This window comes from Eretmochelys imbricata, chromosome 13 (genome assembly GCF_965152235.1).
Source record: "Eretmochelys imbricata isolate rEreImb1 chromosome 13, rEreImb1.hap1, whole genome shotgun sequence".
Lineage (NCBI taxonomy): Eukaryota > Metazoa > Chordata > Testudines > Cheloniidae > Eretmochelys > Eretmochelys imbricata.
This window is the reverse complement of record NC_135584.1, coordinates 14,449,205-14,466,525: the sequence shown is the minus strand read 5'-3', so window position 1 is coordinate 14,466,525 and position 17,321 is coordinate 14,449,205. Positions and strand designations below refer to the sequence as shown.

The following is a 17,321-nucleotide window of genomic DNA, read 5'->3' as shown; positions in this document are numbered from 1 at the left end:
CCACCGTTAAGAATGCATTGCATAGAGTGTAAATCTAGGAGACGTAATCAAGTGGAGCTAACTGAAGGGGAGTATGGGCTTCTTTTGCAATCTTTCTAGAAAGACAGCTAAATAGACATTCTTCAAATTAGTTGTCTGGAAGCTTGTATTCAACTAACCTTCGATCATTTAAACATATATTATACTCACTATCCAGCGTCACTCAAGTGAAGATTAAAATATTCTGAAGTTTATAAAACAAGACAAAAAGCCAGATTTGCAAAACACCAAATATATATTTACATCCACATGTAATAACATACTCAGCTAAAGTGAAATACATTATAAATTAAATGAGTAATGTGTCTACTGCTTGACAACTTAAGGTTTCAACAATCTTAAAAAAAAATCAGACAAAATAGAATGAAATAAATAAAACAAAATCAACAACTTGTACCTCTATACATGCACTGTTCTCTCCAAAGAAACATATAAAAACCAGTAGTATCCCAATAGTTAATACTGATGGGCAAAAGTATACTTTGAAGTACAGGGCTGTAACTCCATGAAATGGGCAAATCTTTAGGTACATTGTTCTCTTATCCATTCCCGAGAGATTTAGGAGGAGGCCAAAAAATAAAACTTGAAAAAGTGTACCAGCATGAAAAAAAGATTTTTAAAGACAGATTTGGCAATTCAGATTTCATTCTTAATGCAGCCCTGTGGAATTTTTAATCACATATCCCCTTAAAACGTATAAAGACTGTTCCAGCATGCATTCTATAAGACTCATTGAAAGATCAGACAAAAAAATAGATTAGCCATCTTCCAAGTGAATTCATCTTCAAAAAAATAAGCTATAAAAGTGCAAAACTAGGAAAACAATCTAGATTATGTACATATGGCTCAGCTTATGAACAGGAAAAAAAGTAAATAGTGTACAATTTCCTGATACACAGCACTTCATTACATCGCCAGTTTACAGAGACATTAAAATTAGGTTCCATTTAAATTACAGGAACTAAGCCATACAACTAGAAAGTCTCAATTTGCATAATGAAAACAAGAATTTCTATGCTTGGCTATTTTACAATTGCTATATGAAGGGCAAAGAGCAAAATGAACAGTGCAAAAAAAATTATTTTTTTTACTAAAATATATGGAATTCAAAATTAGGTACAGAAGAATCAAGTCTCAATTACAGGCTTTATGTAGAAACAAAAAAAGTCAAAATATGCAACAGCTCAACTGGCAGATATCTGGCCATCCTCTAACAAGTTTAGTTGCCTGTGCATTAGAAAAAACTCCTGCTGTCTTCATAAAAATACAGGGACCACAGTTCTCCCATAGCAGATTGTTCCTTAGTATACTTCCAACACTTCAGTTTGTAATTAAGATGCTAGAAGGGATTTCAAGAAGCTTCTGAGCACAGTCAAGCAGGCCAAACCATGATAAGCCACATCCCCTTAAGAAAACTTCGCAGTTCCATATGGTTTTTATTGTAAGCCTGTTACATATTTATGTTATTTCTGAGTCTGGACAAAATGATGCAAAAATAAAGATACTATGTTTTTCCTAAATGAAAGTGTATTACATTTGGTAAAAACCTAAACACTTGAAGTATTCAAATATTTCCTGTTTGTCCTGTGAGTCCTCCGTACATTCTGCTACTAGAGTTTTTAACAGTTGGTGGAGATATTCATTTCAGAGACTATGAAATTAACATAAGGAGAGAATTCTGACTGTCCTAGGAACACTATGAAAGATCCTGAACAGGATGTGACAAGAACTGCTTCTCTCTTTTGCTTTTTAAGATAAGTTGCTGGAAACATCAATTCAACAGAAGCAGAGAGTTTGCTTCAACAAATTATGGTCCTAGTATGTGCAAGATTGAACAGCAAAGAGTTAGCACCTTAGCTAGGATGATCACAATACTTCTAAACTGAACAATTTAATGTCATAGTTCATTTGAAAAAGTTATTTAAAAACCTAACAGTAATAGCAGAAAAAACGCAAAATGAGAAACTGCCACCTCTATGAAAAAGGAACAGTAGTTAAACCAACATGCTTAGATATTTACAGAGTTTACCTGAGGTGCAAGGATTATATACTATTTCAAAGAGGATCTCTTTTCAGCAGCACTCAAGTACATAAAAATATAATTCCTACCTAATATTTGGTCAATTAATTCTAAAGAAAAATATTATTCAAGACCAACATTGAGATATACATTCTCCACACCTTTATAACCCAACTGTTCAGACTACAATTTTTTATGACTATTTGGTACAAATGTTAACCGAACCAATATTATAAAACTGTAGTGTTTTATATACAGTACAATCACAGCTTAGTTCAGTAGCTTTCACCATTCATTTCTCTCAAGGGATGAACTGCAAGTAATAACTCCACAAAAATTGCATTTGCGTCCTCAGACCTAGAACAAACCAAAAATAGTTTTGTGCTATAAACTAATAAAATTCAAATAATGCAGCTAGAGAAAGATCTTTAAATATTAAAATTGAAATTTATATACACGTTCTTTAATAGGCATATTTAGACACAATGTTTTCACATGAAATGTGGCATCTATTTGGTAGATTAAAAATTGGCAATTAAATCAGCTTTTCAAGACATTCAAACCATGAATAGAAATATAAGCAGGAAATAAAGTTAGACAGACAGATATCCGGGCGGGGGGGAGGAAGAGAAACTTGAGTGGGAGGTATTTAGCAAAAAATGGTCAAAAGAGACCCAAGAGACAGTGCTGTAGCAAAACAATCTAACGTGCAGTAGATATAAAAGCTTTGCTTTATGGACTAGAGGTGATAGTTCAGATCTCTAGAGCACGTAGAACAATATGTAAATTATTGTATAGGTCTGGACACTGCAGCATTCAAGCAGCATCTACCTGAACTGGAAGAAATTCCAGAAAGAGGAACAAAAACAGAGACTAGAGAGAATTAATATATAAAGCAAGAGTAAAAACTGGATACAGAACTGTTTATGTTCATCAACTGAGCATATAAACATGTCAAAAACAGTTCCCTCTCACTGTTGAGGATATGGTAAGAACTACCCTAGATTTTAGTGACTTGAGACAGGTGGATTATGTGACTTGACCAAGGTTACATAGAAATCCCAACTCCAGAGTTACAGCCGACTGCCTTGATTACAAAAGACTTCCCCCTACCCCTCTTGGGGAAATAACTAACTAATAAGGTTATACAACTCCAAGCACATATAATACATGAGGTGTCAATGTCAAGGAGTTGAACATCAGGAAGTGTTTCCAGAGGAATGATATACAGGATGTCATGCAATCTCTATCCAGAAAAACAGTTAAAGTTTGACTCAAGCAGTGGAACTTTAGTTATTTCACACCATCTTGTGAATATTCAAAAATGCAGTGCAATGAACTGGCAGGGAAATTTGTCGGACATGATAGCTTAGATATCAAGTTTAGAGATCAAGTTTTCATAAGTGCATGAATCCTAGCTAATATCAGCTGCCTCCTCATTTGTAAGTTAATTCTCCATGTAGGTTTTTAAACTCACATTTTAACTTTGTGTACATCCTTCCCTTGAACACTTTAATAGACTGATATTGTAACCCTTTAAATCTAGTTTAATAGATTTAATTTAAATATTGTTCATGCTCCCATTTATTTTGGAAAACAAGTTCCTCCACATTTACTATCAAGGGTGAAGGTTCTAAACCAAGTCATTTGGACTTTTCAAAAATACAATCCTAAACACTGACCATGATACTTAGTTAATTTTTCATAGTAAAGGGGACTTTTGTATTCTTCTCACTGACCTAATTCACATCATTTTTTTCCATAACTCTTCTAATAATTTCATGTACCACTATATTTGATGCCAGATTTAACAAATATCAAAAGTAAAGTCATTTAATTAACAGGATTGTTTACCATTTCTTGAAGTAAATAATCAAGTTTTCTTGTCATTTGGTCGAAAACGTGCATTGCCAATAAAACTCTCATAACTTCGCTTTTGTAGCATGCTGTTAGATAAGTGTTGGTATGACACCGGCCTTTTTCCTGATAAAGTAAATTTTAAGAGGAATTAACAAGATTAGTTGGAAAACAAGGCTCATCATACAATTTACTCAATGCCCTTTTCATTTGCAAGTGAAGTGATTTTACAGTGCCTTTTCACCCAATGATTCAAAAGTGCTTTACACAAACTACTTATGTAGGTACGCTTTGCCACTGAAGTGCAGACCGCTATGGAGTAGAAGACAGCACTCAAACCAATGCACAGCACAACAATTTTAAAGGTACAATAAAGACATATTGCAGAAGAACAATCCTAAAAAAGTGGTATGGAATTTTAGGCATCTAAGAAAAAATAAAAACTTAATATTAAGGCCTTATATGAAACATCACTCCCATATACACATAAAGGTTCCATCACCCTTTCATTCTACTAAGCGTATGTAGTCACTACCCACTGGATAGGTGGGCAGCAATCGATCGATATATCACGTCTAGACTAGACGTGATAAATCGACCCCTAAGTATTCTCCCATCGACTCTTGTACTCCAGTGCCGCAGGGAGAGTCGACTCACCGCAGCGGAGACACCATAGTAAGTCGATCTAAGTATGTCGACTTCAGCTACAAAAAGAAAAGGAGTACTTGTGGCACCTTAGAGACTAACCAATTTATTTGAGCATGAGCTTTCGTGAGCTACAGCTCTCTTCATCGGATGCATACCGTGGAAACTGCAGCAGACTTTATATATACACAGAGAATATGAAACAATACCTCCTCCCATGAAGTTGTGTAACTTAGTTAATTCCCCCTCCACTCCCCACCCCTCCCATGTAGACCAGGGCTTAAAGTTTTCCTCTTACACAGATCAGCAACATGTAAGCACAATATAACACGCAAGTTTTTTCAAAACAGCTATTATTTATTAAAAGACCAGTATACTAGTCTAAAAGTGAATATTTCCAATGAACTAGAATCTACATTGCCTTATGTCTACCACAACAACTTTTATTGGGCTTGCATTGTAAACTACTTTACAGACGTGTTCAATTTAATTTATTTTAAAACTGAACAAGTCATCTGTCTTAATGATGTGGTGCTAGGTACAGGATTTCTACCTCCTCTATATGCTTTATATGCATCATTTTCAAACAGAAGTTTTTGATAATTTACTATGCCATGGTAACAGGCTGCATTTCAAGATTAAGTTTCTTTTCAACGTGATAGTAAGTGTACAGAAAGCTTTAGGTTTTTTTTTTTGTTTGTTTTAAATCTTTGTATGTATTTACATGGACAGACTTTGTAATGCCATTACCAAGGCAGTATTGTGCTTATTGATTTAATTACTAAAGGGATCACTCAAGATTTCTAAATACAGGTTTAAATCAATACTTGATCATATTAAATCTTATGCAATGTTTTTCACCTAAGCTAATAAAACTTAGAAAAAGGTCATGTCTGTTTCAAGAACCAATACTCCATTAGGATACAAGAGCTAAACTGTCTATATTCCATGAAAGCCTTAAATGCAGTGTGAAAAAACCAGTAAGGCTTTAATTAAATTTAAATGGCAAAGCTAAATTAATTTCAACATAATCTACAAAATTGCTGGAATGTGTCTGAGCAATTGTCTTCAATTTTCAGTCTTGGCCAGATCAATCAGCCAACAGGTTACACTTGATAGAGTGTTGCCACTGCAAAGGATGACTAATTTGAGAGTAACACAAACTGAGCGGTTTCAGAATGTTTCTGTCTCTTCAGGGCAATGCAAACTGGCACAGTTTACGAGCAATAAACGTGGTTTAATCAAGTTTGCCAAATGGAACATATTCTCATGACAATTTGATCCAGCATTTAACGTGATATAACATGTTCATAGGACCTAAATAATGTTTCCACAAGACAAAACAGGCCATAAAAAGGGGTTTAACATCATGTTTTAGAACATCAGGGAGAAATAAGGGTACCAGAACTTGCAGCTGTACACCTGCAAACTATTTGCATATGCTATCTTATAAAACATATCCCTTAAGAGTTACTAGTTGTTACTACTTTTAGGTACACCTGCATACTTTTAATGTGTAAGAAAGTTTCTCTGTAACTTATACCACAGAACAACAACAGACTTCTTTTCAATCTGCAACCTGTCCATTAAGTGTCTAATATTTAGCACAATTTGGCTGTCTCCTCTTCCCAACCCCAACCCCCGCCCCCAGCCCCAAAAACAAATCCATCTGAATTTACTCATGTATGGGGCACCATCAAGAGGATTATCTGAGAGTTGGAGGCTAATGGGACAAGTCAATGAGATGAGAGTTTGCAAGAGGTTTAATTATTTTTGAATGTCATCTCAAAAATGTATTGGCCTAGAAAGTCTACCTTTGGTTTCTATCTAGGTACTTCTAAGGCTTCTTCAATGTAGTATCTAACTGAGGCCTTTTGACCATTTATGGGGGAAAATGGTGGTTTAGATGACTAAGAAGTGGAAACTACAGAACTTATTTGATGAAGTTTACATTCTCACCTGCAAGCTATAGACCTTACTGCCTCGAGGTGCAGAAAACTGCACCTGTAGGACTGTTCCTATAGATATAGTAATTGCCACATGCTGCAATGTGTGTATTATGATGTCCACAAGCTCAGATTTCAGAAGCAGAATTTCCATCAGATGCCATAAAGTTTTAGCATAGGAAGAGGGCTAGGTTTACAGATGTTTTTAAGAAGCATAAAGGAAGGAGAAAATCCAGGTGAACTCCAACATAGGCATTACAGGAATCTAGATAGAGTTTCTCATGCTTTGTTGCTTCTGTAAGTTGAACTCAATCACACAAAAGGGGTTTGTTGCATTCCCAACCCCTGCAAATTCCCATCCCTTTATTTCAGGGACTCCCTGAAATTCCCTCATTTCCCTTTGTCTCTGGCTGTGTCTGTCTCACCTCCATAACTTCTCCTGCCAACCCATTGTACCCCATTCTGCCATGTGGCCTCCCTTCCCATCCTCTACTCCATGTCACTATTCTTATTATCTCCTCTCAGGCAGAAAAAGCCATTCAGGTTGTCAATATTTTAAACTGAGAGGATTGGCAGACCTGAGATAGATATATACAGATGTGTGCGCACGCATACGCTACTAGATGCGAGCAAGGGGCTTGATGTGTTCCCCTCAATTTCCTCCTCCTGGATTTCACCAGAATCAGTAGGGTTCTATTCATTAATACCTAGAACATTTCTTGAAATTTTGGATTATTGCATGTAGGCCTTGCGTTGCATGGCCAATGATGGCTTCAAGATCCACAGAAGGCCCTCATTTAGACTGAAGGACAGACCATCAGTTTCTTCTGAGCATGTAAACTGAACATTATTCACAAGCAGTTTAACCAGAAGATGAAAGGCCAAGACTGTTTCAGAGTTTATAAATGTGACTAGTGGATGGCTGTTTCTGTGTCTAGCCGTCAACTGGTCAAAGAAGTTACAGGCTCTACCTCTGCTGCCAATGCGGTCTTGTGTTTTACTGAAAATACATAACGGTAGCAAAGTAACGTTTACAGACAGATAACGTCCACATCAAATTAAGGCTTAAATGCTTTCTAAAAGTAAACTCCCACATTAAAAAACTTCAGTACTCAGCTAAAGTTAAGATTTTATCAATAACTTCTGCGAAAAGCCAGGTTACTTAAGGTATTTCGATATATTTCTCTTTTCAAAAAGCCCATCCATCAGACTATTTCCCCCCTTTTACTCCCTTTCTTGTTATTTATATAAGAATGAAGACATACAGCCTCCCAACCCAGAGAACCCATACCCAACTCACTATTTCATGTGTCTCCAAAGCAAGTCACATACCCTAGCAGCCAACGTTAACATTCAAGGCCTGGGCTTGAATGCTTAAAAATTAGATTAACCTAGCTATGTTGCTCAGGGCTGTGAAAAAATGTCATGCCCTGAGCACCATAGTTAGATCGACTTAATGGAAGAATCCTTTTTCAACCTACTTACTGCCTCTCAGAGATGCGGATTAGGTACATTGATGGAGAAATCCCTTCCATCGATGTAGTGTAGTGTAGAAATATCCAACACCTTAGCTGTGCTGCTGTAGCCTACACATGGCAGAGGACACTGCCCATGTGACTAGGAACCACAAATATAATTTCAAACACTCAGAAATGAATCAGATACTGCATTCCACCTCTCATCCATCAGATGAGAAATAAAGCTGTCACTCTTCCTCCCATATTCCCACTAGTGGAGACTAGGTTTACACATCTCTACCCAAAACCACCAACACCCACTATACCTTTCAACTTCCAAATGCAGGTTTAATATGTTGCCATCACCACATCTGCTATAACCTGAACTGGTTCAGCAATATTGGTTACACACCACAATATACTATAAATGTATTACCTTATTTCCACAGAGGACAAGTTGCTGACAAAGTTTAAAGAGTACTTCATACGCATGCTTCCATGGAGCTCAGTGGTTATGAGGCATAATTAAAGTTAAGAAATTCTTTCTATGTCTACAACATTTTGAGAGTTTTTGTAAAAAGCAATTGATATAGATAAGTTGCAAAGATACATCTTTCAAATCGTATGTCAGACTATAAATAGAAAGCCACTGAGTTCTACATAGTACAGCATTTCAACTTTGGTGGCTGTGTTAGACTGCAGTACAAGAGTACAAATAAAAATAGGTGAAGATAGAAATGGCAAGATCCCAAGTTCAAGTTTTTTTTCCCCATAAGTAAATTTAGTGTCTCAAGTCCACGTTGACCTCAGTGGGAGCTCTCAGATGTTCAACCTTTTGTAAAATTAAGCAGGTGCCTAAAAATGGATTCATGCATTTCGCTTTAGGCTCCTGGTTTTGAAAATCTTGGTTAAGAGTGATATTTACCAAATGAAGTTACTACAATAAAATGTTAATACTATTGATTAGTGATGGGACTTTTCAATTTGAATATTAAACAGACACATTTAGTTAGACACATTTCTAATGAAGTGTTCAGCTTCTATTAAAAATTACGTATTAATGTAACCCACTGAAGTTTTTAGTTCAGATGTAGAATATATAGGGTTAAGGCAGACCTGAAGTAAGTTTTACAGGATTTAATATATTTTGGAGGTTGGACTTTTTTTTTTTTAAAAAAATGCTCTTTGGAAGAAATTTGATAAACATTCCATGGGGTCCAAGGTTTCTTTGCATGAGATGCTAAATGTTTAACATTTAGCATTATAATCCTTTAATATACTCTAGAAACATTAACTGACCATCTGCAATGAAGGTTGGGAGTACTAACAGTAGTACATATTTGACATCAAGAATAAGAATAGCTGTCATAGTAACACTTAAAAATTAACCTTTTAGAAAACTTCAGCTTCCTGCAACAGATGTTTGTTATTGTGTATATGAAGCAACAAGTTACACTGATTGAATTTGAAGTCTGAATACTTCTTGTGACCTTAAGTTTATCATAAGCCATTGAATAAGATAATAAAATGCTGACAAACCATCATTTGCACCAGTAGATACTAGTGATGCAGAGACAGCTTTGTGCATTTAAATATCTGATTTGAATCATTTACCTTAAAGTTAGAGCAAAAATTTAAGTTTTACCAGAATTATAGTTGAGTATAAACAGAGAAAATACAGTACCTTCTATTGGAGAGCTGGTTGCTTGGCCATTGCTAGGTCCAAAAGAACCATAAAGTGGTCCAGGGCTATATGGCTCATAGGTTTTCAGAATAGTTAGTACATTTCGAGAATCAACTTCATCTGAATTCAGAAGCCCTTGTTTGGTTGGCAAAACAGAGGATGCAGGTTTGGCATGTGAACATTCCTGAGGTAACAGATTTACATATCTGTTTGCAACACGAGATCTGCTCATGTCATATCTTCTGTAATTAATCCTTGCAGAGTCAACGTGTTCAAGAGCTAACAGATTAGGTTTCACTCTTTTAGAAGATGGTTCACCAAATTCTAAGTTTATGTGACCCACAGATCTATTGCAGAGATATTCTCTTCCTCGATTACTGAGCCAGGCAGATTCATTAAGAGGAGAATCATAGGAGCAATTGATGCTGCTACTGACTACACCAGGTTGAGAAGCTGATATATTTAGAATTTTTGCTTTAGGTTCAGCTTTTTTTACTCTATCCATTACTGAAGAAATACTAGGATTTGAGTATATATCTTGCTGTGGTTGCCGACAGCTACTCGCCTGAGCGCCAATGCTTTGCGGTTTGTAAGACTTCAAGTTACTTGGCGCTGAACTGCTGGGATCTACAGTAGAAAAAACAGGGACTTTGCTCTGTAGAGGGGGACACTGTTTAGTCTTCTCTGTATGCAACTGTTTTGGTTGCATAGATAGGGAAGCCTTGCTTTTATTAGGGTTAAGAGACAGGGGAAGCACATCTTTACCAAGAAGAGCTGGTGGGCATCCAGTACGCCTGGCTTTAGCCAAAGCCTTGTTTCTGTAACCATTTTTGTTAACAGTGTCGGGATTGTATTTATGCATCAACCTCTGGTGTATCATAAGGACTTCTGGATAAAACGTTCTATAAGTACAAAATGGGCAGGTGCTGGTTGCTAACAAGCCTTTAGCAGTTGAGATCACTGAACATTCTTGCACTGTCCCAGTAGATAAATTTAACGGCTTTTCTTGAGAACCCATTATATGCTTGTGTTTGCATTTTTCGGCGCTCTCTCTCATTTCTTCCACATTTATGTCCTTTAAGGCACCAATCAACTGGATATCATCTCCCTCCAATGTCACTAAAGCATCTCTCTCTTTTTTATCAATGGGATCATTTGCCTGAGATTCCATTGCTTTTCCCTCTGCTTTTAGCTTATCCAGGTAAGGAGCGTCTGAGTTCTCATTCATTTGATTTGAGCTATTACCAACTGCACACTTCTTTAAGTCCCGAGTATCATTTTTCATGGTCAAGATGACTGGACCACCCAATATGCTCTGAAAGGAAGACAATATCTCTTTTTGTTGCTTTACAGGTGGGCAGCCCTTTGCATCTTTGGCACCATCAATAAACTTTTTCAAGTTTTTGGTTTCTTGAGCACCATCAGTGGCTTGCAGGAGGTCCATCCCCTGACTCTGTAACAAAACTTTGCTGTCACTTTTCACATCTGTTGTGATATCAGCCTGCTTCTCCTTGTGATGCCTCTCTAAATGATACCTCAATGATGTTTTCTGGGCTGCTGCATACTCACAAAATTCACATTTGTATGGTTTTTCACCTGAAACAGTTTCATCAGAGAAAAAGTTTGATGCATATTGATTTAAAATCTTCAACATAATTAAATGATTCAATGAGTTTTAGAATTCACAAGACTAAGAAAATATAGTGTTCTTCTTTTCTCCTCCCCCTGCTCAAAACACACACATTTCTTATGCAGGCTCCAAATTGATCCATGACCCCTAAGAACTATACCTAGTGGTTGTTTGTGGGCGGTTTGTTTGTCTTTTTGTTAACTATAGTGACATCTTCTGGTTAGGATGAGAGTTTTTCCTACATGTTCAGAAGGTGTACGGATGGCAGTTAGCAATCTGTTGAGCACAGATAAAGGAAATAAGCATAATTAAAGGGACCCCGTTTGATCAATTGCAGCCACATGTCGGCATGGCCAAAGACAACACGGGCTGGTCAGCAAATGGGAATAATATTAGCCAAATGTATAAACAGTCCTTTGAGAAAAAAATAGGGACATTTCTGTTCATTAAATACACTGACAGACAGTTTCTTTGGAGGAGGAGTAAGTATGGGGTATGGAAAAGAAGCTTTACTGAAAACAGGGACAACAGTCTCTGACACAGCAGCAGTGGCACATACTTGGGAGTTGTATTCTGGATTTTTAAAAGCAGTGTGATAATTAGACAAGGGTGAAAGGCAGGATACAACGTTACAAATCAAAGTGTAGCAGAGACATAAGAGTCTAGCGTGAGTCTAATTTACAGTAGATTTGAGTTTAGGAAATTAAAATAAATATGCATCGCTGTTTAAGGCTATGTTTCATTTACACTTCAGTTGCAACATTGGAGATTTTAGATCTTAGTTTTAATTTGTTCTTAACAGGAATCTAAAGTTCCCTCTGATCTCGCTTAAGCAGACCTTCTCCTGAAGAATTTAAAATCCTTTACCTGTATGAGTTCTGAGATGAATATTGAGGTAATAATTTGAGCGGAAATATTTTCCACAATAGCTGCATTCTCTTGAGGCCCCAAGGTTTTTAACTTTTGCTCTTTCCAAGCCATCTTCATTTTTATCTTTGTAAGGAAAAAAAACATGCAAACCCACATTATGAGGAGTAAATGTAAATTTGGGCTCCATTTGTTTCAACCTCAAAAGCACAAGTGTCTGCTAGAAATCACCTCCCCCCCCACCATTTAATTAGGGGGAGGCTAGCTCCCAATATAGATCGGCAAAAACCCCTCTGATCTATTTTACTGCACACTCCTGCTATCTGACTGTCAAGAGAGTTTTAAGAGACTTCCAGTTGTGCGTCAGATAGTATTGTGGTTTGTGACTGATGAAGGATCCATTGGGATTTAAACAAAATCCAAAGCTAGGCCCTAAGAGTTGAACAAATACATTTCATTAACTTTAATCATGTATGCCTCTCTCCATTGTGTATACCATATCTTATAAATCCTTTATGGCCCACAAACAGACCAAATGTTTTCTTTAAGACAGGAATTTAAACTAGACAAGATAAGATACAGGCTTATAGTACACTACTGCAGAAATTAGTTTGCACTAATCAATGGAATATCATGGCTGGGGGAGACCATTTTAGTATCAACAGGTCTTGGTAAAATGGTCTTCATTTTTTGTCCCTGGGAATTATTAATACTTAAGTTGAGATCTGGCAAACATACAGGGGAAAGGAAGTGACATGACTAGTGTTTCACAGAATTTAACATTTTTTTCAAGTTCGCAGTTAGAGAAACTTTGTCTCTTTCTGTAAGTGTAAGCACCAATAGTTACCACTAGAGGGTAGCAAGTGCAGCATAATGTCTAACAAGGAAGAGGAGAAAGTTTTATTCATGAATACTATAAAAGTCAGTCAACTTTTTTTTTTTTTAAATCAGGCTGCATTAAGTACACCTTTGAGAACACCAACTGTCACCACTCAGATCAAAATGGACTAGAAAGGATTTTGTTTTTAGTAAATTCATCCTTTTACTTGGTTAATCACTTAGTTTGTCAAATACCGAAGTGGCTTCAAATGGCTCAAACTTGTGCTGAAAGTATTTTATTTTTATTTTTTAAATTTATATTTATATTTAGTAGAAAATTTTGTGATAGTTTTAAAACACACCCATTCAAACTGATATATGCATTGGAACTATGACTCAACATCTCATGATAACTGTTTTAATGCAGGAAGATAACAGCAACTGAGAAGGAGCAACAAGAAGTACATTTAGCATTTCTTAATTGAATCAGTAACACAGCAGCCAAACTAAGGGTTGTACATTGCTAAAATTGGAAAAAATGCAATAGTGTGTGCCAGGACATTCTGTACACTGTGTCTTGAGGTTATGCAAGTATCCTTTCTTTAAATGCAGACACAAAGTATGTCACATGTAAGATGAAGATGCAAGACCACAGTTAGAAATTCTAACCAGTTAAAATACCATCTTTGCTTTTTTTTTACCCTAATCCCCAAAAGAGTACATTGTTAAAGTTTTAATGTTCCATATATTCCCGTCCTACACAGGATTAGAACTTTGAATCTCAGCAATAACAAACAGTTTGATCCTGACTACTCTGGCCAAGGAAACTGTGTTAGCACTTTTCTTCCAAGTAGTGTATTTAAGCATACCGGTCTCTTAGTCAATTCACATGCCAGTAACTTGCCTACCTTTCCTCTTTCTGGTAATTTAAGGATGTTGGTCCATAACATTGAATTTTGCTAACTTCACATCATTCAAGGGAATATGCTACACACAAGAGCAGTGACCAAATTGTTTAGAGTTAATTCTTCAGTTTTTAAAGTTCTAATATCTGCAGATACTAAACATTAGACTGCTCTGCCTGCCTCCACAAAAGCAGAAAATGAAGAATAACTTTCATTTTACAATATGGCAAGACCATATGGGGAAGAAAAACTGGAAATATTAGTCCATAAGCTAAAATTACTACTTAACTGCATCACAGAGACTGGGTGAGAAATCTCATGGCTAGAATATGGGTTGCTCAGGAAGGATGGGTGGGGGAAAAAAGGAGGTGTTGCATTAGACCTCAGAAATACACATTTGTTTGGAGGTCCAGAAGGAGATTAGAGGCAGACCATTTGAAAGTCTGAGAAAGAGAAGAGAACAAAACAAAACAAAAACAGAAAGAGGGGCTGTGTCATGGTCAGAGTCTAGTATAGACCACCAAATCAGGAGGAGGGGTTATATGAGACATTTCTAGATCAATCAATAGAAATATCCAAAAAACACTAGATCTGATAGTAAGGGAGGACTGATTGCCCAGACATCTGTTGGAAAAGTAATATGTCAAAATACAAAATGCCCAGTACATTCTTGAACAACTTTTTGTTTCTAAAGGTGGAAGTAGTAATTAAGTAGACTTCATTCTGACTAACAAGGAAGAATTGGTTGTAAAGCTGAAAGTGGAAGGCAATTTGAGTGAAAGTGATCGTGAAATTATTGATTCTAAGGAAAGGAAGAAGTGAGAACACCAAAATAAGGACAACGGACTTAAAAACAAAACTAACAAGCCCAGAGAACTGGTAGTTAAGGTCCCATGGGAAGAAAATCTAAGGGGAAAAGAAGTTCAGGAGAAACTGCCAGCTCTCAAAGAGACAGACACACAAAAGCAAACTACTCCCACATGGAGGAAAGAGGCCAGTAGGACTCATTAGGAACTTTAACAACCTGGAGGAAAAAAAACCCAAAAGGAAACCTACAGAAAGTGGAAACACGGACACATTGTTAAGTATATGTACAAAAGAATAGTACAAGCACGTAGGGACAAAATCAGAAAGATTAAGGCACAACGTAAGTTACACCTAGCAAGGGACACAACAAGCAGTAAGAAATGACACACACACACACGTACTTAACAAGAGAAGGATGAAGGAAAGTGTAGGTCCTATACTTAGCAGGGAAGAAGAGTGAACAACAGATGGCTGAGGTGTTCCTATTTTGCTTCAGGCTTCACTAAAAGGGTAAATTGTGATCAGACACTTAACACAATTAACATTAACAACAAGGGGGAAGGAATACAAGCTAAAATAGGAAAACAGGTTAAAGAACACTTTAGTTAGATGCACTCAAGTTGGCAGGGCCTGACTGAATGCACCCTAGAGTACGTCAGGAACTACCTGAAGGAATATTGGAACCATAAGCGATTATCTTTCAGAACTCATGGAGCACAGGTGACGTCCCATAAGACTGAAGAAGGGTAAACATAATACCTATCTTTAAAATGGGTAACAAAGAACTTGGGAATTGTAGACCAGTCAAGCTATCTTCAATACGTGAAAAGATACTGGAACAAATGATTAAACAATCAATTTGTAATTACCTAAGGGATAACAGAGTTATAAGGAATGGCCAATATGGATTTGTCAACAACAAATCATGCCAAACCATGGCATTTCCTTCTTTGATAGGGTTACTGGCCTGGTAGATTAGGGAAGTTGTAGATGGGATATATCTTGAGTTTAGTAAGGCTTTTGGCAGTCCAATGTGATATTCTCATAAACAAACAAGAGAAATGTGGTCTAGTTGAAGTTACTATAAGGTGGGTGAAAGGCCATACTCAAAGAGTAGTTGTCAGTGGTTCGCTGTCAAACAGTGGAATTGTATTGAGTAGGGTCCTACAGGGGTCTGTCCTGGGCCCAGCACTATTCAATATTTTCATTAAATGACATGGATAAAGGAGTGGAGCATATGCTTAATAAATTTGAGAATGACACCAGGTGAGAGAGGTTGCAAGCACTTTGGGGGACTGGATTAGAATTCAGAACAGCTTTGACAAATTGGAGAAGTGGTCTGAAATCAACAAGATGAAATTCAGCAAAGACAAGTGCAGGGTTTAATAGGTTTAACCGGCTAGTAGTAGCAGTAGTACTGCTGAAAAGAATTTGGGGGGTTACATAGCATCACATATTGACTGAGCCAACTATGTGATGTAGTTGCAAAAAAGGCTAATATTCTGGGGCGTAAAAACAGAAGTGTTGTAAATCAGACACAGGAGGTAATTGTCCCTCTCAACTCAGTAGAGGTGAGGCCTCAGCTGGAATATTGCGTCCAGTTCTTGGCATCACACTTTAAATTGTGAAAAAATTGGAGAGATAATCCAGATGAGAGCAACAAAAATTAGAAGTTTAGAAAACCTGACCTATGATTAACCGTTAAAAAAGTGGGTAAGTTTAGTCTTGAGACAAGACAACGGGGCAGGGGCGGGCTTGATAATTGTTTTCAAATATGTTAATGGCCGTTATAAACAGGATACGATCAACTGTTCTCTATGTCCACTGAAGGCAGAACAAGTAATTGGTTTAATCTGTAAAACAAGCTGATTTAGGTTTGATATTGAAAAAGACATTCTAACTATAGTGATAGATAAACACTGAAAAGTTACAAAGGGAGGTTGTGGAATCCCCATTATTGCACGTTCTTAAAAACTGGACAGACAAACACCTTTCAGGGATTGTCTAGATGACCGCCTGAGGTCCCTTCTAGCCCTACATTTCTATGATTTTTCAAAAGAAAGTCACTATATTTGGACTATAGTTGCTAAGCAGTTTCTCAAGAAGAATTCTCTTCCTAGATAGGTTTCAGAGTAGCAGCTGTGTTAGTCTGTATCTGCAAAAAGAACAGGAGTACTTGTGGCACCTTAGAAACTGACAAGTTTATTAGAGCATAAGCTTTCGTGGGCTACAGCCCACTTCATCAGATGCATAGAATGCAACATATAGTAAGAAGATATATATATACACACATACAGAGAAGGTGGAAGTTGCCATACAAACTGTAAGAGGCTAATTAAATATTAGCCTCTTTTGTACAGTTTGTATGGCAACTTCCACCTTCTGTGTGTATATGTAGATACACACACACACACCTTCTTACGATATGTTCCATTCTATGCATCCGATGAAGTGGGTTGTAGCCCACGAAAGCTTATGCTCTAATAAATTTGTTAGTCTAAGGTGCCACAAGTACTCCTGTTCTTCCTAAATAGTGCAAAAAAAAAAAAAAAGAGTACTAACTTAAGCTTGTACATTACACTGCATTTCATTTTAAGCCTGCAGTGACAACTAATTCTTTTTCCAGTGGCAATCAACTATTTAAA

The 17,321-nt window shown here is 36.8% G+C and overlaps 1 protein-coding gene across 3 annotated transcripts in view; it reads right to left on the bottom strand.

Moving 5' to 3' along the window:
- Positions 1-255: 255 nt before the first annotated feature.
- ZNF217 (zinc finger protein 217) overlaps positions 256-17,321 on the bottom strand; it is a 36,774-nt gene continuing 19,708 nt past the window's right edge. For 2 of the 3 annotated variants that reach the window (XM_077832097.1, XM_077832098.1), the window contains exons 3-6: positions 12,146-12,271; positions 9,649-11,244; positions 3,914-4,042; positions 256-2,416 (exon numbers count right to left, since the gene is read on the bottom strand). In XM_077832097.1, coding sequence (XP_077688223.1) covers positions 3,933-4,042; positions 9,649-11,244; positions 12,146-12,271 — 1,832 coding nt within the window. In that variant the 3' untranslated portion in view covers positions 256-2,416; positions 3,914-3,932. The remainder of the gene's footprint in view (positions 2,417-3,913; positions 4,043-9,648; positions 11,245-12,145; positions 12,272-17,321) is intronic. The other variant, XM_077832099.1, reaches the window with a different exon arrangement.